Raw genomic sequence first — 21,775 nt, 5'->3', positions numbered from 1 at the left:
GCTCCCCTTTAATCGATGTATTACAAAAGCTAGCATTTAGTACATATTCAAGATAATAATTTTAAATCAAGTTTTATGTTATCATCATTCAGTAGTTAGACAAAATCATACTCATGATAGGGAGTAGGATGGAAGAAAAGGACATCATACTTGCACATATTTATTATTAAATTTTGGCGCAATTAGTAGTCCATCAACTTTGCACACAATGTGCATCTAGGTGGTACTTTAAGTTTGAACGAGATTTGAAACATATAAATAAGAAAATTTGTTGAAATATAAGCATTTGATACTTGTCTTGGTAGTGCATATAATTGACTCATAGATTGAACAACTGTAAAAATAACAATAGGGATCACCTTACTAAAATATTCTAATAGACCAGAATACTCAAAGTCATATAGTTATCAAATTAAAAAAGTTGACAATAATGTCAAGTGAGTAATAAGTAAATTTACCTGTAAAATAAGTATAAATGTGAACATGTGAAGGACATATTCGATATTTACTTAAACCGATCACATACCCAAGAGGTTTCAGGTCTATGTGATTGAATAATTTAATAAGAGAAAAAATGTAGAAGTTCATCTATTAGCTTTCTACTGCCTAGGGAATTAATATAACTATGTCTTGTCAAGTGAGAATTATTTGAATACTAATTAATTACGTGGCAAATGAAGAATATTGTTTCTACCAAAATAAAATGAAGAATATTGTATGTTTGTAACCAACATTGTATAACAATAAGTATATGTAATAATAGAGAGAGGATTTAAACGTTTTATGCTTATATATATTGGCATCTTACACGTCAAATCAATATTGGAGAACAAAATGACATATTTAACAAGGAGAGTAAGAGGGGGAGTGTCTCATATTAAATGAAAAAAAGGAGAAAGAGGAGAGAGACTGCAAAATGGAAATAGGCTTGAAAGAATACTGCAATTACTCATGGTAAACTATTAACATCAACTAAACAAGAGCCCATTTTAGCCTGAATGTAGATTCCACAATTAATAGGCGGATGAGAAAGTTCTTTCAGATTAGTCCTTCCTCCTCCATTGATACCTATCTTGGGATACCATATGTAGGAGGGAAGTTATCTAAGAATCATTGTTCTGATTTGATCTCTAGAGTCAATAAGAAGTTGCAACATTGAAAATCACAATTCCTTAGTCTTGCAGGCAAGTTAGTGATGGTATAGTCAATTTTGTCAGCAATTCCTTTATATGTAATGTCATGTTTCAAGATTCCGGTTGCTGTTCATAAGACGTTCGATGCCACCAGCAAGAAATTCTTCTGGTCAAGTGGAAGCAAGAATATGATCCCTATGGTTTCCAAGAGCACTATATGCGAGTCAAAGAAGTTTGGAGGTCTTAACGTTAAACAATCAACTTCAATGAATCAAGCTCTGCTTGCTAAGAAAGCTTGGGAGCTCCTCATTTCACCTACTTCCTTATGGAGAAGACTGATGAAAAATAAATACTTCCCCAACTCAACATTTATCAATGCTAGGTGTCCTGTAGCAACATCTTGGGGTTAGAAGTCTATATATTCAAATAGAGAAATATTCGTAAATACCTCTTCATTTAAGTGGGTAATGGACACTCGATTGCTCCCTGGTTAGATTTCTAGATCCCCTCTCACCCTCCCCTAGCTACTCTTTTTCCTTTGCATGGAGAGGCTCCTAAGTTAATGGTGGATCTTATAGATTTTCATTCTGGTACTTGGAAGAGGGATCTGATCTTTCACTAGTGGCCTCCGTATATAACCTGTAGAATCATCTCTATCTCTATTTTGATCTTCCCAGTGAAGGATAGATTCATTTAGGCAACATCCAATGGAATTTTCTTAATGGCTTCCACTTACAATATAGCTATCAATGGTTTTACCCATTCATTTGAACCATAATGGTTCAAGATTTGGCATCCCCCGACTATCCCAAGGTGCAATACCTTATCTGGAAAATTCTTCATCATAAGTTTCTACTCTCGGATATTTTTATCAGCAGAGTTCTAAACCTAAGTCTGATTTGTTTCCTTTGTCACAATTAGCAACAATCAATGGAACACTTGTTCGTGGGGTGTACTTGGAGTCGACAAGTTTGGCAACAAGCTGGTTTGCTCTATTTATTCAGAAACAAATCCATCACAACAGTCATATGCAATCTAATTAAAGGTCAAAATAACTCCAACAAAGATGACATCTTGTTGATTATTTTATGTTGTAGCATTCTTTGGAATATTTAGATCGGTTTCTAGGACTAGACTTTTAGGCAGAAGAACTTCAACCCAAAGAAAAATCACGCTTAGAGTTATTTCTGGGGCTAAGGAAGTGGTTAATCATTTCCATTTCATAAGGCGTAAAGTGAATAAACTAGTTAGATAGAGTCACCCGCCTCACCCATTCGTGAAATTCAATGTCAATGGTGCGAGTCTTGAAAATCCAAGAAATTCGAACATTGGTAGAGTTTGTCGCAATGCCAATTCTTCATTTATTTGTTGTTTCTATGAAGGAATAGGTTGGAACTTTGCTCTCGTTGCCGAAGCTCTTATTGCTAGGAAAGCTATGTTGATAGCTCTTTCTCTCAACTTCAAGAAGCTTATAATTGAAAGCAACAATCTCCTACTGGTTCGTCTTTTAAGCGATCTCTCAGAAGCTTCACCTTGGAGGATAAGACCTATTGTTGGTTTTAAATGAAGTTTTAAAACAAATTAAGATTCAAAATAGGTTTAAATTCAAAATAAGTTTTATTATATTTATCCCTTTATTTACTTATCACTTTAGTTCATTTAGGAGACACTTATGTTTCTTCATGATAATTCTTAGGTTGTTTCATAGCCTCACCTTGAAGCTCCTAGAGAAAAGAGAAACTCTATTCAGTTATTGGACTCTTGAATTCTCCTATTAAAATCTTCTCTTTATTCCTCCTTCTCATTGCATCTTCCTTCGTATATAACTAGAGGAGGGCTTAGCCTCTTTGTATATCAATCAATCAAGTAATCAAGTCTTCTTTAGAAGTGCATTTGTGATTTAAGTATGCATGTATTCTTCATGCATTCTCTTAATTTCTTTTAAGTTTTAAAAGGTCCACTATGTGAGTTCTTCTAAGTTTGAGCACAACCCTGTAATACTCGAAAGGGTTTAATAGTAGAGTGCACGATTACTAGGAGAGCCAATGGGCTGTTTTATCTTGGAGACCGATTCGTAATATTTTCAGTTGCACCATAAGGGGCATCTACTAGCTTAAGGACAGTGTCAAGTGACACGATTCAGCCCATCATTATTTCTAACAATTTCTATTACAGGTTTGCAGAAGAATTAGTGCAAGAGATAATTTGAAAGCTTTCTTACCATCAAGGCAACAATTAGGTTTGATCTCTCAATATTCTGACAATAATTCCAACAATTCTTAAGACTGTAGAGACTCAGTTTATTGAGAGACTAAAATCTTTGATATGACTAATAACATTGTATCTGCAATGGTGAACCTAAGGATCATCTCTGACCTTGACAAAGTTGTACCATTTGATGGTTCAAATTACAAAAGATGGAAACAGAGATTGTTATTTAGTCTAGAACAACTATCTGTCTCATTTGCTTTGGCCTCATCTTTACCTACTGAAAATGATGATCCTATCCTCAAAGCCCATAGACAAGCATGGATCCAGACAAATTATCAATGCAAAAATTGCATTCTTAATTCTTTATCCAATGAGCTTTACCATGTCTATGCATCATATGATTGTGCTTAGTTCATTTAAATTGTGTTGGATAAGAAATATGCCTTGAAGGATGCTAGAAATAAAAAATATATTATTGCAAATCATCTAGAATTTGTGATAAAGGATGACATGAGTATATCTACCCAAGTTGATGAATTTCAAGTTCTAGTGTCAAAACTAGTCAAAGAGGGAATGGTCTTACCAAATGGCTTTGTTGTTGGTTCTCTATTAGAGAAGTTACCAGCATCCTGGAGTGACTTCAAAATGAATATAAAGCACAAAAGGAAGGATTGGACTCCAGACCAAATCTTAGTCCAGATTAAAATTGAAGAGAAGAACCGGGAGAAGGATAAGATAAAAAAGGTCAAAGAATTTCAATCTAAGGTAAATTTGGTCAAGTTAGAAAAACACGAACAATTTAAGAAAGGTTTAAACGCCAAGAAAGAGACAACCTTCAAGAAAAAAAAGAAAAATTGTTTCGTATGTGGCAAACCTAGGCATTTCAAGAAAGAATACCGAAAATGAATAACAAAACTAAGGCTAACCTCATTGAGGCTGAAAACTTCACTGCCATGGTGACCGAGATAAACTTGATTGAAAAACCAAAAGAATGAATTATAGATACATGTGCTACCAAGCACATCTGTAGGGATTGGAACGCTTTTTCTAACTATTCAACAGTTGGAACTGGTAAACAAGTATACATGGGAAATTTTCAATCATTTCAGTTCAATGGCAAGGGACAGGTTCAACTGACGTTAACTTCAACAAAAACCCTTATTCTCAAGGATGTATTGCATGTGCCCAACATTCAACGGAATCTTGTATCTGGAGCTCTATTTATCAAGGCAGCATTCAAGCTATCATTTGAAGCAGATAAAACTATTGTTACCAAAAATAATATATTTGTTGGAAAATGGTATAACTCATGTGAGTTAATTGTACTGAATATTGTCAATGTTATCAATGAAGTACCTAGAAGTTCTGTTTACTTGGTTGATTCGTATGATATTTGGCATGGTAAATTAGGATATTACGGTGCATCATACATAAATAAGTTGTGCAAATTAGGTTTAATAGATGAAAACCTAGAACCTCCATCAATCAAATGCTCCATTTTTGTTGAGACAAAATTCACTAAAAAACCTCATATTTCTGTGAAAAGGAAAAATGAGCTATTGGAATTAGTTCATAGCGACCTAGATGACTTCAAATCACATGAGTCAAGAGATGGTAAAAGGTACTTTGTTACCTTTATAAATGATTGTTCCAGATATACTAAGATATACATTCTTTGGACCAAGGATAAAGCAGAACGGGTCTTCTTATCCTATAAGACCGAACTTGAAAATCAATTGGAAAGAAAAATAAAAAGACTTAGAACTGATAGGGAAACAAAATATGATACTTAATATCTGTCACAATTTTGTGAAGAGAATGGGATTATTCATAAGACAATGACTCCATATCAACCTCAATCCAATGGGGTTACCGAAAGGAAATTCTCTGAAAGAGATGATGAACTCTATGCTTATAAGTTTGATTACCTCTGGACTTGTGGGGGAAGCCATATTATCAGCTTATTTTGTCCTTAACAGAATACCTCATAAGAAAACCTGCTCAATAACATTTGAGTTATGGCATGGAAGGAATCCTAACCGTAAGTATCTACAGGTTTGGGGTTGTTTAGTCAAAATTGGGTTACCTGAGCCCAAGAAAAAGAAGTTAGAACCTAAAACTTATGATTGTGTCTTTATTGGATATACTCATCATAGTGCAACATATAGATTCATGGTAATTAAATCTTTAGATAGAAATTTTAGAGAAATACCATTATAGAATCTGGAGATGCTAATTTTTTTCAAACATATGTTTCCTATGAGGAAAGATTTACAAAGTGTTGATACATCTTTGTCAAATAATAAGATTTCATCTGAAAAGGTGAATGGAGACTTCACAAAACAAAGTCCTGTTGAACCTAGTGGCGAAGGTCAACTTAGAAGGAGTAAAAGGCAAAGGGGAGAACCTAATTTAGGTGATGGTATGTTTACATATTTTATTGATAATGATACTATTACATACCAACAAGTCATCACATCTCTTGATGCTATATTCTAAAAAAGCAATTAAGAGTGAGTTAAATTCTATAATTTCTAACCACACTTGGGAATTACTTGATCTTGCACTAAGAACTAAGGTTCTAGATACCAAATGGATTTTCAAGAAGAAATTAAAGTCTGATGGATCACTTGAAAATTTTAAGGCCAGATTAGTAATCAAAGGCTTCAAGCAAAAGAAATATATAGATTTATTTGACTCTTTCTTTCTAATTGCTAGAATTGCAACAATAAGATTATTGATTGTCATTGCATCAATTTATAAGCTTGCCATAAATCAAAGATGTAAAGACAATATTTTTTAATGGAGATTTAGAAGAAGAAATCTATATCAAATAACCTGAAGGCTGTGTCATTCCTAGACAAGAGCATAAAGTTTATAAACTTATACGGTCATTATATGACTTAAAACAAACACCTAAGCAATGACATGAAAAATGTGATAACATTTTGATTTCAAATGGTTTTTAGATGAATGACTCTGATAGATGTGTTTACAGCAAGTTCCATAATAGCAAAGGTGTTTTTATAATTTTGTATGTTGATGATATGTTAATTATGGACACTAGTCTTGATTTTATAAAATCCACTAAAGCTTTCATAATATCCTATTTTTATACTAAAGACTTGGGAGAAGCTGATGTGATTTCAGAAATTCAAATTATTAGAAGAGAAGATGAAATAATTTTATCTCAGGTCCATTATGTGAAAAACTTACTTTAAAATATGGTTATTTTGATGATAAAACCAAGAAAACACCTTTAGCTGCTGAAGGTCATATATAAAGAAATAAGGGAGAACTAGTTATCAAATTCCCAAATTATTGATTTTATCTTTTATTTGATGAATTGTACAAGACCAGATATAACTCTTGTTTTTGAAAAATTAAGCCAACATACTAGGAATCCAGGAATGGAACATTGGGATGCCTTAGAAAGATTGTTAAGGTATTTAAAGGGTACTATGCATTATGGTTTACATTTTTATGGTAATCTAATTGTTTTTTAAGGATATTATGCTGCTAACTGGATATCTAATTCAAATAAAAATTAGCTACTAATGAATATGTATTCACTTTAGGTGGTGGGGTGATTTTATAAAAATCGGTTAAACAAACCTGTGGGACAGATTCTACCATGGAAGCTAAATTCATAGCTTTGAAAAAGGTTGGATCTGAAGCCGAATGACTGAGGAATCTAGTAGTAAATATACCATTATGGCTTAAGCCTATGCCTTTCATATATCTATATTGTGATAGTCAGACAGTCATTGCAAAGGCGAAAAGTAAGGTTTATAATGGTAAGAAGAGGCATATACGTCTCAAATATAACTTGGTGAGAGAATATATAAATAATGGTACCATTGCTATCGACTTTGTAAAGTCAGAGAGGAATGTAGTAGACATGCTTACAAAACCTCAGCTCACCAAGGTTATTCATGAGACATTTAAAGGAATAGGCTTAACGCCCATGTCATAAGTCAAGGTGATGGACACCCAACCAATGTGATAGGAGATCCCTAGAATTAGGTTCAAAGGATAAAAATGAAGTCACTGGATGACTTAACTAGTACTATCAAAATGGGCCTATTCCTGATTAGATGTGAAAGATAATACTCACCACAATAAATAGAATGATGAATTATAGACTCTTAATGAACCAAAGCTTATGTCATATGGGAGTATGTTAACTGTGGTGCATACTATGGGCTGACCTAAGTGGATGTAGGGGGTGAGGCCACCTCTGATGAGAATTTTATGGACAGATTCTCTAAACATTCATGAGTCCAAGATAGAGACAAGGCTAGAATTTTTATATAATAAAAAAGGGTGACTACAACGTCGGGTGGTAAGATATGGATGATAAGTCAGTCGGCTACACCAATGAGAAAAGGTTCAAGAAGTCTGACTTCACTCATACTCTGTAGCGTAGCTTATCAGACCTAGTATAGATTCAAGTCGAAAGACATCTGCAACGATGTGTCCTACTATTCTAATGTGCTCAGACTAATTTTTTTGTTTTTGTGTTTCATCGGTATTTTGAATCTTGTGGAGGAAATTTTGGTTTTGGATGAAGTTTTAAAACAAATTAAGATTTAAAATAGGTTTAAATATAAAATAATTTTTATTAATATTTATTTGTTTATTTACTTATTACTTCAATTCATTTAGGAGACACTTATGTCTCTTCATGATAATTCTTAAGTTGCTATGTAGCCTCGTCTTAAAGCTCCTAGAGAAAATAGAAACTCTATTCAGTTATTGGACTCTTGAATTCTCCTTTTAATTCTCCTATTAAAATCTTCTCTTAATTTCTCCTTCCCATCGCATCTTCCTTCGTATATAAATAGAGGAGGGCTTAGCCTCTTTGTGCATCAATCAATCAAATAATCAAGTCTTCTTTAGAAGTGTATGTGTTCTTCATGCATTCTCTTAATATCTTTTGAGTTTTAAAAAGTCCATTGTGTGAGTTCTTCTAAGTTTAAGCACAACCCTATAGTACTCAAAGGGATCTAGCTAGTAGTCGAGTGCATGATCACTAGGGGAGCCAGTGGGTTGTTTTATCTTGGAGACCGATTCACAATATTCCCAGTTACACCATAGGGGGTGTCTTAAGGACAATGTAAAGTGACACAACTCAGCCCATCATTTTTTCTAACAATTTCTATTACAGGTTTACAGAAGAATCAGTGCAAAAGATAAATTGAAAGCCCTCTTACCGTCAAGGCAACAATTAGGTTTCATCTCTCAATATTCTGATAATAATTCCAACACCTATATTAAATGAGTGCTTCAATTTGATCCCACTCTTTGAGGAAAATCATTTTTCTCATGTTATTAGGGAAGAAAATTCTATTGCTGATCCTCTCGCTTCATTAGTTGTTGCTAGCCAGCAATCTCTATTATGGCATCTCTTCCTCCCCTTTCTATTTCCCTCTGGTTCTATGCTGACTTTGTTGGAACTTTGTTCCTTCGTTAATAAATTCTCTTTATTAAAAAAAAAAAAAAGGACGCAATGATGTTAACTATTAATACCATGTCTGCAACACCTATCTTCACCTCATTTATTTCTCCTTTCTGCCTCTCCCAATAATTACACTTCATCTTTGTCTTATGATTTTCAAGCTGACTGCAAAAATCCATTTGTTAGCATGCTCTAGTATGCAAAGTTTAGTCAACATCTTCATTCTTTCCTCAAATTTACCATATTTCATTTGCTTTATGTTGATTTTTTTTAATGTTTAACTTGTGGATTGTTGGGTAATGAAGAACTGATTTTCGAGTTTTTTTCCCCTCCCTCCTCGGTTATATATGTATATGTTTTCTAGTCTTCATTGAGTTCAATTGAAGAATATGGTCTTTACTGAAGAGGTTTAGAAGAGAGTTCGTATATGAGCTAACTTTTCAGCAACACTATGTGTTTTTTCTTTTTTTGTTGGATAAGCAATTGGAACGAGTTTAACGAATAATCTAATGAGCCTTAACTGTAGATTTAACTTACGAAAAGAAGTGATATAAAGAGATCTTTTAGGAAGTTTATTTTTATTTCCTTCTTGGGTAGGAGGAACAATAATTAATTTGGGGATTATGTAAATCTTTTCAAAATCTATACTTATGGATGTAAAACAAATTTTAAACATACTTATTGTCACTCCTCCATCCTTGAACCACAGGAATGAGTAATTAAAGTGTACACCTACGCTCTACTTTTCCACCAGGATCACTGATGTTGTAACTAAAAGCTAATTCATTCCCAAGACAATTAATAGATCAAAAGAGAAATAGAATAATAATAACAATATCAGAGTTTGCAGAAGCTAAATGATATTATATATCATAACTGTGAAACTTTATCCAAAAGTTTACAGTTCATTCCAATCGGGACTTATGTATTAACTACTGTATAGACAATACTTCTATCCTAGAAGGAAGCAAAAGAGTATATAATGTATCATAAATATGACAACATGGCCAAGCATCATTGTTTGCCGAAGGAACAAACATCCACATAAATCCAATCCATGCTCCTCGACCTCAAGAGTCCATCATTCGTCACTGCATCCCTCAGGAATCTCGTGGTCCAAACCACCTGGCTCTAGTACACCTGCATCAAAACCTAAAAGATGGTTTCCTCGAGGAGTTGGCTCCACTGAGCCCAATGAGCAGCTAAGCCACACAAGCATACACAATAAATATGAATGAAGTTCGATCGAAAACCAAACATGATAAACGAATTCCACAGCATCCCATACCATTAGGATAATCCGCATATCATATATGGTTTACAATCATGCCACATGAATGCAAGATGAAGTTCTATTTTATTATTATCCATCTAACAAACAAATGCCTAAGTCTGGTAAAGTACTATTGCAACATCCCTTAGGTAACATCCCCGGCCTCTAGAGTCAAACACAGTGACTATCCAGCGATGGCACCCGAATTACTATTGGAAGCCTGCGAGATCAGACCCCCTCACTAGGTTATCCGCAAGTTCCTGAGATAACCCAAGCCCTCACCCAAATATGGTGGTCTATTGAGAATGGCACCCCAGTCCGCCAGAAGTCACCATCAGTTACCCAATACCTTTCTCCCTATTAGTAAGGGGTGTAGTACGGGATACATTATCCTAGCCAAATGCATCTATTGTAAGAAAATGGTACGCACATGCATAAGCTAGAGGTCGAGTCCATAGTACCAAAAGGCGGTCGGCCGAGACTACCCTCTCGCCCTCCTCTAGCCTATACATACACATTTAAAATACGAGATGTGAATACCAAAGACGGTCGGCCGGTCACCATCCCATTTCCCACCTAATGCAAAAGATATTTCTAATGCAACAATGAGTACGGCCATCCCAAGTCTAGCACTTGCCGACACCCGGATCCCGTTTCCAAAGCCTAGTACTACATGCAATGACTTAATTATCCATATGGCGAACCCAGACCCAGCACCCACCGGCATCTGGATCTCATTTCAATACCATTCACATACGCCCAATAGTAATCATAAATGATAAATATCGTCAAGCAAGTAATGTAAATCCACAACAAGGCATGTATAAAATGATCGTTCACTAAACACATACCCGATGACAATAGTATAACATTAGACATACATGGATGAATGGAAAATGTAAGGCACACCATAAATATTCCATAAATTAAGTCGATCGCCTAACGCACTCACCTTATTCTTCGAACTGGTGATTCTAACCAAATCTGATTCCTGTGCGTACCCGTTTGACCTCTTCGGACGGTTATAGTTTCCTAATTTAATATTTTTAAAAGGTATTAATATTTGTATACAAAACCCATTAAAATCCCTTAAAACCCCTACTCAAACATCCTTGAAGTAGGCAAGGTCACTGGAGCAAATTCGACTCTACCAAAGCTGTCAATGCACAATAGCTAGTTTCAGGTCTACTTTAAGGAGCCTTCCCAACCGATTAGGTCAATGGTCTCTTCATATGAAATGTAGCCCTTTAAGTCTAGTTTACAGCACATTTGGAATAGCATCGATTAATTATGTATCAGCCAAGTTATGGCCAAAACAATGGGGAAAGGTCAGTCTGATCGGCAGGAACAACAAGCTCCATCGGTAGGAAGTTCCTGCCTGTCCCTTCATGCCGGTCCTTGGCAGAAACTCATCGACATGAAGGCTTGGGCCCACCGACAGGAACAGCCCAGCTGGTTCCTGCCACTCCCCTATTTTGGTTCTTGCGGGTGCAGCCCGAGAAGCTGTTGCTTGTGATTTTGCTGGTCCAAGTGAGGGGATTTACATCTTATGGTCCCATACTCCAATGCAACATGATTTACCCCATTTATATGTCTCCTAAACTCCCTAATTTACTAGGTCTAACATGTTTTAATCCCCCATGTAACTTAACATATAAATCCTATAAACATCATGGTCTTCCATAGGAATCCATGGATTAAAGCATAGGGAGGTAGATGGGGTTCCTAAACTACCAAGAATGGCATTAATGCCATCATTTATGGCATTCCATATGATGGGTGAGGGTATAATTATATACCCAAATACACCACACACTTTAGTATAAGAAAATAGGAAAGAAAGGAAGAGATGAGATGAAAGGGAGAGCATAATTACAATGAGGTAAGCCACTCCTACTTCATCTCCTTCTCTTCTTGCTCCCCACAATTTCTTCTTCTTTGGCTTAGCCTTCAAGGGGGGTGATGAGGGACAAAGGGTGCACGACGGGAGGACAATAAGGGGTAGCACCGTGTCACGGCCCTAGATCTTACTAAGCAACCGCGCCGGCACTTAGCACTCACTCTAGCACTAAGGCAGCCTTTCACCAACTCTAGCAAGGGACTTGGGAAGAGAACTTAGAGAACACTAGAGAGATTTTGAAAGAATGCACTTGAATTGCTTGAAAGCTTTTAGTACAAGACTTGATAGCTTGCTTGCTTGATTCATTGGGTGGTTGGTTGGTTGATTGGTTGTGCCTTAGCCAAATGAGGCCACCTCTATTTATAGGCACCCCAACTTACAATGTATGGTTAGGATTTGTACAAGTGTTCTCCATCCAATGGTGGAGAACTTTCTAGCCTAAGGAACTAGAATTTTCCCACCTCCTTTGTGGAGGATTCTAGCTTTTTGGAGAACTCTAGAATTGTCCTCCTTCCTTAGATATTTACAAAGCTTTTCTAGAAGCTTCTCTAGAAACTTCCTTGACCATCTTTGTTTCTAGAGGTTCTAGAACATAGCTAGATTCTCTTCTAGTGTAGAGAGTTCTAGGCCATGGATTAGGTCTTAGCCCAATGTCTAAGTCCATGGGCTTGCAAGTTAGGCCCGTGGGCCTTTGTTGGGCGGGCCGTGACACTCTCCCCCGCCCAAGTTGGCGATGCCCTCGTCGCAACCTTCTTGGAGAACTTCTGTATATGGCCTGCATGAACGCCTGTATAACCTCCTCCCGTGTGAAGTAACAACGTCCATTGTGCCACAACTTGAGTCTTCCATGTCTCTCCTCGTATGGGCCAGTGTGTTGGCGAGCCTTCTCCTTAGACACCTCCTTTAGGGACTTGTCGAGCACTAACTCCCCGTCTTTGAAGCTTGTCGGTCGCCTTCTTTTGCTAGCCCTCCTCTTTCTCTTCTTCTTGGTCTTATCTTTGCAAGACCGGGCCACATCCACCTTCCCCTTAGGTGGTGATTGTTTGTGGATCCCTGATGGCCTGATGTCCTTACATCCATCAAGAGTCTTCTTAGTAGGCCTTGCTTCTGCATCTACAAGGCCGCCTTCCTTAGCTCCAACCGATACGTCGAGAGTGGAGTCTTGGAGCTTCTTTCCCTCTTTCTCGAGTCAAATCGTGGTCAAGAGCTTGGCACCCTCCTTAGTCCCTGACACCGTGGGGACCATGCATGGAGCACCTTCCTCCATGATGCACACCGTGTTGATGAATGGCATGGGTATAGCCTTAACCCTTCTAAGAAAATCCATGCCAAGCACCACTAGATAGTCGTCCATGGGCACCACCGACAGATCCAAGGTGCCGCTCCACGTCCCCATCTGCATCTCGACCCCTCGAGCTATGCCTTGTATGGGACGAGCTTGGGAGTTAACCGCCTTAAGCCATCCTCCCTCCTTGGAGACCTTTAGTCCAAGCCTCTTTGCCTCCTCTGTTGAGACAAAGTTGTGGGTAGCACCTGTGTCGACCATGACATGTGTAGGCTTCCCGTTCATCTGCGCCTCCACGTACATCAACCCCTTCTGTGGAGTAGTGACCTTGACCTCCGTCTTGGCCTTGATAGCACCAAGCTGCATTAGGGAACCCATACGAATCGGCTCTTCTTCTTGACTCTTCTCCTCGAGTAGAGCACTTAAGGCCTTCCTCTTTGGGCAGTCCCTAGCCCAATGTGGCCCATCACACAAGAAGCACTTGTCCTTGGGCTTGAACTTATCCTTCTTGTCAAGACGAGGCTTACCCTCCTTGCCTAAAGAGGGTTTGCTGCTACCTTCCTTGGGGTGATGAGCATCAGAACCTTGGTCTCCCCCACCATTCTCCCCATTGCTCTTTCTTGGCCTGTCTTCTCTTTGGAACTCCATCAATGATTCTGCCGCTGCTATGGCTGAAGCAAGGTCTTGCACACCACGGCGTTGCAGCTCTTGTGCAGCCCAGTTTTGGAGACCATCCATGAAGTTGAACAATAACTCCTCGTCGGTCATACTCGGGACATCGAGCGCAAGAGTGGTGAACTCTTTGACATAGTCCCGAATAGACCCAGTATGCTTGAGCCTTTTGATGTTCCTTCTTGCCAAGAAGGTAACATTGTTGGGATAGAATTGCTTCTTTAACTCCTTCTTAAACTCATCCTAGGTGTCTATGGTGTACATACCTTTTTCAATATCTGCATGTCTTCTGCGCCACCATAGAGTTGCTGTGTCGGTGAGGTAGAGTGTAGCCATTCATACCTTAGTAGGTTCATCCTCGAGTGCCATTGCCTCAAAGTACCTCTCCATGTGCCACACAAAGTTGTCGACTTCCCGCGCATCTCTCTTCCCATCGAATGGCTTGGGCTTTGGTACCTCCACCCTAGGTACCTCACGCGAGGTAGTGGCTCCCCCAGCCACTGCCCTCCTACACATTGCCCAATCCGCTTGTACCTCATCGATGCGAGCGTCCATCTTGGCCAATGCTTCCCATACTTGAGCCTTGAAGCTGGCAAACTCTTCCTGTTGGGCGTGCATTATGGTGTTGAGAGTGGTTTGTAGGGACTCCTTGAGCTCCCCCATTTGGCCCACTAGCTCCTCCTTGAGCTCCATCATGTGGCCTTCGAGCTCCTCCCCACTTTGCTCCACAACATCGAGGCGCTCCTTCACCTCGGCCGTTGCTAGCTCCACCCGAGCAGGGCGTGGCTCCATAGCTCCACTAACGTCCACAGACTTGTCCTTACCTCTTCGCCTCTCCTTGGTGGGAATGGCCTCCCTCCCACGGGCTTGCTCACTCACCATCATGTCTAGCACTTCCGATTCGTTAGCCATGATGTCGAATCTACAAGTATCTTCCCTCGCAATCGAAGCTCTGATACCACACTTGTCATGGCCCTAGATCTTACTAAGCAACCGCGCCGGCACTTAGCACTCACTCTAGCACTAAGTCAGCCTTTCACCAACTCTAGCAAGGGACTTGGGAAGAGAACTTAGAGAACACTAGAGAGATTTTGAAAGAATGCACTTGAATTGCTTGAAAGCTTTTAGTACAAGACTTGATAGCTTGCTTGCTTGATTCATCGGGTGGTTGGTTGGTTGATTGGTTGTGCCTTAGCCAAATGAGGCCACCTCTATTTATAGGCACCCCAACTTACAATGTATGGTTAGGATTTGTACAAGTGTTCTCCATCCAATGGTGGAGAACTTTCTAGCCTAAGGAACTAGAATTTTCCCACCTCTTTTGTGGAGGATTCTAGCTCTTTGGAGAACTCTAGAATTGTCCTCCTTCCTTAGATATTTACAAAGCTTTTCTAGAAGCTTCTCTAGAAACTTCCTTGACCATCTTTGTTTCTAGAGGTTCTAGAACATATCTAGATTCTCTTCTAGTGTAGAGAGTTCTAGGCCATGGATTAGGTCTTAGCCCAATGTCTAAGTCCATGGGCTTGCAAGTTAGGCCCGTGGGCCTTTGTTGGGCGGGCCGTGACAACCGGCTCCACCTCCTTCCTTCTTCTTCTCTTCTTATTACCTCCATGATTTAGGTTTCTCAAATGGGTGAAATGCCCAAATGAAATAGTCATAAGGATTTTAACTAAAAGTCTCTTGGCCCTAGGGCTTGTTTGGCTAAGAAATAAATCCTTAGGTCCAAATGGCTTAGGGCTTGTTTGGCCAGACATAAAATCCTAAGGTCCAATTGGGTTATTGGTCCATTGATACTTGTAGGCCCACAGTCCATCCAAGCATTAAAGAATAAGGTCCAAAAGTCTTAGGTCCAATCTTCATGTTAGTAACATAGTTAGATAGGGTCCATACTTACCAATGTAATTTATTTATAATTAATCTACTAACTATGGTATAATATAGGATACGGGAACAGTGATTCATCTCACGCATATGGGCCCTTGTTAATGACTTATAGGAATCAATGCTATGATCAAAATGCATGGTTGGGTTGGGAAATCGAAGTTGGTGGCTTACCCCCAGTCATCCAGAAGTGGTGGAGGAAACCGGAGCGGGCCTTGGTCCGTAAGAGGGTATTCCAAGAATGCTCCTTTATTGACGAACTTCCCCTTGTCTTTGTTGATGAATCTATCCTCAATGACCTTTCCCATGTCACAGTCGACAATCTTGTGTGATGGATTGAGTATTATGGCCCAAAAGTCTCCAACGTACTCCGCCACTGGTTCTACATACAAAGTTCAAACCAGACCGAAATTTAAACCGGGTTTTGGGCATAGGTTTAACACCTATTTTGTGATTACTTTTCTTATCTCATGGATCTAGGCAATTTCATCTTTTTTATATTTTTGCCCATGACCATCGCAACAAAAATGTCTAAAGTAGTAAAGCAGAAATTAATCGTATACACCACACTTGTGCTATATAATTCTCCCTTAGATATTTTAGAGTTTTTTTTTTTTTGGGTAGAAAGCAGGGCTATTCATTCATGCGAGCCCAACGTCAAAAGAAAGAGAGAAAGAAACATAACACAGATAGTGGACATGTGATACACAAGGTTTTAAACCTGTCAAGGTTCAGAAACTAGGGAAAGACATATGGTCCTGGCATACATGCCATAGGCAGGACCGGTCGGGGGAGGGAGTGGGTAACAACCACAACCCAATGAAACTCGCTGTAGACCCAACTTGCATAATGAAGCGCATACATGAATGTGCCGTAAGAAAGGAATACATCCGCAAGGAACAAAAAGAATGCATCCTTTTTTACGCCGCATGCCAGACACACCCCTGGGAAATAGGAAAAGTCACAGTATGCACGCGGCCCAATGAAGATCTTGATGGTCGTTGCATCAATTCCCGGGTGCACATTCCGAATAGCTTCACCATTGCCAGCGACGGTGACCGCACAATCGGAAGGGGGGAGGACTTCGATTCCGGCCAAATCCAAGGCGCCGCTAACGCCGGAATCAACAAAAACCCATGGTAGATGGGGATTGCAAAAAACACAAACCACCCACAGAGAAGGCCCACCATTTGTGGCCACATTAGAAACCAGAATGAGAAGCGCATTCTTCGTCTTGACCTCAGCCTCGCAGGACTGAGCCATCTCCATCACCAACATCGTCGCGACCGTTTGAAGCGCGGCAGAATCGAACATCTGATCAACACGTCCCAATACTGCCGCATCACCGAACACCTGGAGCTCCTTGCCGGTTATGCGCATGAAGATCCAGAGGGTACAGCAGGTCTCCTCGGAGTAGAGCTGAAGAAAAAAAGCCACAGAGGGCGAAAGACGCCGTCTCCAAGTCGATGTGCCATCGTCAGCATCGTCATCCTTGTCGGAGTCTTCTTCGGTAACGAGTCCGATGACCATGGCGGAGAAACCAAAGAGGAGTTGAAAGAGAAAACACACAGAGGCAAAGATTGAACACGCATAGAGGCAGAGATTGGACACGCACGGCGGCAGAAATAGGTTCACAGAGGCGAAAAAAAAATAAAGAAACCCTACTTCAAATTAATGGAAGAGTGTTAGACTTTAATTTCTTGAGATTTGATGAATACATTACCTAATATATTTTAGAGTTGATCGTCAGGTCCATACTCACACAATTAACAAGGCCTTCAGATATTTTTATAACGATGATTGAAGGCAAACATGTCAAAAATGTATGTAGGTGAAGGGTTGTTATATAGCGGGCACTGATTAGAGTAATTTAGTAATACATGTCCTTATTTTATGTAATTTGGTTAAACCAAAGATTTGATGGATAATTTTCCATATATAACGAATCCATGTTGAGTAGTTTGGTAAGTTTCCAAAATTACACATTTTGAAATAGTTTGGTCACAACCTTAGCATGATGGAAAAAATCCTCGTCTTACGGTGCCTCGCATTTTGGGCCTGAGAGCTCGACACATGGAATTTGTGACATTCAACGGTGCTGAGCTCGAAAAAAAAGAAAAAAAACACTGAGTCAATCGAGCTTACACCATTGGATGAAGCAATTTCTCTGTGTCAAGCTCCTCGGGCCCGAACTGTAAGGCACTGCAAGATGAAGAAATTGCCGAGGATTTTAATCCTATCATGATATGACCTAAATCTTCTTAAGACATTTTGGTCATGATTTTACTCATTGGTGTCAGTGTTATCAGCTATGTTAGTATTGTGATGGTTTTTGTGACCTATATCAATTCGTATTAATTGTATCAAACGATTTTGCCCTAAAAAATATCAATACCAGACCTTTTTTTTTTTTAACATTTTTACCCTCTTCGGTACCGTTTCAGGGATGGGTATCGATATCGGTATTGGTATTGGCCCATATCATACTAATACCTAGAACCATGATTTTAATCCTACATGGACCAGAATTACCGATTTAAACGGTCCAACCATGGTTGGACCATCCGGTCTAACAATCCTTCAAAAATTCCCTTTTCTGGGGTTGGACGAAGACGATCCTTGAAACCACTGTGCCTTAAGAAAGGAATTGTTTGCAGGAAGGATGAAATTTTCATCCTCTCACTTGGTAAGATTTTCCTTTGCTTTAGCCAGAAGGGTCAAGGAAAGCTATTATAAGAAGATTTGGTTGCTTGGTGTTTCATGCCCACCATACTTCTCTGTACCACACAGGATTTGTTTAACACAAAGACGATGAAAGGCCCTGAAACAAGGATTATTAACGAAAGCTAACAAACATGAGAATTAGAATTAAATGGCCCTTCAACAGTTTTATTTTCTTCCCCAGAAAAACAAGAAATTTATTGTATTTCTTCATTCTTTTCACATTACCCATTTTGGGAAAAGAAGAGGAAAGAAGAGAAAGAAAATTAAATGGAAATTATGTTCTTTCTCTCTGTATCTCTCTGTACAGATTTAAGAGTTGGGTTGTAACGCCAGAAGGGTTATGAAGAATTCAGAACTGAGTTGTAACGCCAAAAGGGTTATTGCATTCCCCTAGTTTTAATCTTCTATGTATGTCGTTTAGTCTTTGAAGCAATTGAAGGGAGAGATATGCAGGAAACCCAGAAGAGATCCCACCAAGAGATGACGGGGGAAGCCCTAGAAATTTCTCAGATGGGAGGTATTGATCTCCTTGTCCTTGTTTTCGGTATTGTTGATATTGTTATTATTATTATTATTTTCAAGTTTGAAAGGATTTGCAGGTCATGCATTAGGAATTTTATGATTTTGAAACTCTGGGTTTCTTTGTCTCAGTAATTGTTGGGTTCTTATGCTGATTTATTCTATAAGTTGGTTTGATGATCAAAATATAAAATTTTACTCTCCCCTTCCCCCACCTTATTTTTTGGGTTGGTGGGGTTTCATAAGACACAGTAAAGAGAGAGATTGCTGTTGTTTGGTGAACTGATTTTGGTTATTCTACAAATGACTGGATAAATCTGTGGTACTTTGTCTCATTGGAGCTGTTTCTGCATTGTATGAATGGTATTTGGTTTAGCAGTTTTGCCTGATTGAAATAATAGAATATCACTTTGATTGAAATGGTTTATGGTGGCTGTAAAATTGGAGCTTGTAGAGATTTATTGAGATAAACTAATTGTTATATCTTGGTGCATATTTGGATTTCTATTGTCTGTTGAATGAGGGGGTTTTGGTTGTTGAAAAGTCATTTTTTTATCCCATTAGAACACCTGACATTTTTATCAGACAGAGGATGATGAACTCAAGAAAAAGCGCTCCTTGTATAAGTAGGTTACCTTGTCAAAATTCTTTTTCCTGCATTCCTAATGTCGGCATTTCTCAGGATTTGCTATGTGAAATATTTTGACCTGAAAACTGTCCAAAATGGGGCCCAATTGCATGAATTTCCAGGCAGAAAGATGAACTTTAAAGAAGCACTAGAAAATCTTCAAAACATGAATGAAGGCATGTTCCAACCTTAAAGAGGCATAATCATTAGATTGTGCTTCAATTAATCCTAACTAGAGTTAAGGCATGCTGTACGCGGCAATTGCAATATTGCATATTTGTCGGGGGCAGTTGTCAACTGGGACTCTCCCTTAATATTGGGGAATTTGTGAAAAGGTTCTTAATTGCCTTTCAAATCTGGTATATTAACCAAACCGCTTCAAGTTTCCCTTTTTTTTTTTTTCTGTACTTTTTATTACTATATTACCTCTCTATAAGAAAGAAAACAATGATACATGTTGCTATAAACTTAAATGATTGAATGTATGAAATAATTAGGAAAGAGGTCGAAGACTTCTTACTGAGCCACTTCCATCAATAGGGATACAGATTAATCCTTTTGGCATATAGTATAATAGGAGGAACTTCGGCTAGACGAGAAGATGTGGCATGCTTCCACTGGTAAAGTCTGTGGAGTTGTACCCCAGACCTGGATCGGATCCCATCTTCACCTCTGATACTCTAACTATTAACTGCTGACCATCTTACCTTTCCAGAAACCTTCGACTAAAGAACATGTGGACTGTGATCTCCAATAATAATTGCCCACATTAGACCTACTTGAGTCATTTTTAATTTGTAAATGATGTTAGAGTTGTCAACTAGTGATCAAGGTTTAAAGTATCGGTATCACGTATCGTATTGGGGGGTGATTTTAAGAGATGTATTGTATCATATTGTATAAGAGATATGTATCGCACGCTACAGAAGTACAGATACGCATGGAAATGGTCAACATACACATGGAAATATACTTTGGAACAATATATATATATATATATATATATATATATATATATATATATATATATATATATATATATATATATATATAAATAAGCAATAGATAGCATATATCAACAATTGCAGTTTGTAGATCACTTGTCTATGATCTACATATAATTTTCCTGTATCAATATGCCTTGATTTATGCAAGAAAAAAAAAAAAAAAAAAGAACAATTTTCGTTTTTGAGTGAAATTTCATGAATCTGAGTACAAATCCTTGCAATAGATTATGTAGGATGCTATGATTATGTTTTTACCTAAATCTACGGATTTATAGCAAAAAACATGTTTAAAAGTAAAGATTTAAGGAAAAAAATGAAGTTTTTGAGAAACTTACCTTTTCTGTAAGTTGTTCTTCAATCTGAGTTATATGTGTTGATTTAACCAAAGTGATGTTTGAAAGATTTGAAAGAAGAGGAAGAAGAGGGGCTAAAAGATGAGTTTTTGTATGAAAACAAGTCCGCCAGGCACTGGGTTTTGTTTTCTGCTACTGGAAGTCATGAACTGAAGCAGCACATGGGTTTTAATGGTCGTATAAACCGTATCACACTTGGTATAGAAAATATCGACCATATCATAGCGTATCAGCCAATATGCTAGCGATATGTACCAATAAATAAATTTTTTGAAACTCCTTATACTGTGTATCGGTCGATACGATGCGATGCATATCAATAACTTTTTGTATAAAAAAAAAGAGACGTATCAGCCCATATCGTATCGACACCTTACGATACCAATACATCTCAGATGATATGATACAATACGGGCTGATACTTACTTTAATGCTAGTGATATGGTATTATATTGGAAAATTTGAAGTACCACGCATGATTGTGTGGGCTGATGATTAGCAGTATGCTACTTGAGTCTGAAGGATTAGGTATGACATGCGTTAAAACCGGAATAGCTGTTTTAATGGTGTCAGGGGGTTCACAGGATGGTAGGCGAGGGGAATATGAATTCAACTACTAAAGTTTGGAAGACATCTGACATGATTCAGAGGAGATGCAACATGCATGGTTCAAGGTCTCGGTTTTGGACCTGGTTTTGGCCAGGCAGAAAACTGAATTGGGCCAAGAT

General features: G+C 38.3%; 2 protein-coding genes across 2 annotated transcripts in view; both read left to right on the top strand.

The window, feature by feature from the left end:
* The first annotated feature begins 1,234 nt into the window (after positions 1–1,234).
* Positions 1,235–2,700, top strand: LOC122643333 (uncharacterized mitochondrial protein AtMg00310-like). Its single transcript, XM_043836968.1, has 2 exons — positions 1,235–1,538; positions 2,516–2,700. The coding sequence occupies exons 1-2, from the start codon at positions 1,235–1,237 to the stop codon at positions 2,698–2,700; spliced, it is 489 nt and encodes a 162-aa protein (XP_043692903.1).
* Positions 2,701–18,825: 16,125 nt separating this feature from the next.
* LOC122643101 (homeobox-DDT domain protein RLT1-like) overlaps positions 18,826–21,775 on the top strand; it is a 30,036-nt gene continuing 27,086 nt past the window's right edge. Inside the window, exon 1 of the mRNA XM_043836733.1 lies at positions 18,826–19,057. Coding sequence (XP_043692668.1) covers positions 18,988–19,057 — 70 coding nt within the window. The 5' untranslated portion in view covers positions 18,826–18,987. The remainder of the gene's footprint in view (positions 19,058–21,775) is intronic.

The sequence above is a fragment of the Telopea speciosissima genome, chromosome 10 (assembly GCF_018873765.1).
Source record: "Telopea speciosissima isolate NSW1024214 ecotype Mountain lineage chromosome 10, Tspe_v1, whole genome shotgun sequence".
NCBI lineage: Eukaryota > Viridiplantae > Streptophyta > Magnoliopsida > Proteales > Proteaceae > Telopea > Telopea speciosissima.
Note: the sequence above shows the minus strand (reverse complement) of the source record. Positions and strands in the feature narration are given on the sequence as shown.

What these genes read in the sequence shown, in the direction of transcription:
- LOC122643333 (XM_043836968.1), top strand. Translation starts at nt 1,235, where the DNA reads ATGTCATGTTTCAAGATTCCGGTTGCTGTTCATAAGACGTTCGATGCC. An exon ending in TCCTGTAGCAACATCTTGGG is followed by an intron (nt 1,539 to 2,515) that starts GTTAGAAGTCTA and finishes GTTTCTATGAAG; the next exon opens with GAATAGGTTGGAACTTTGCT.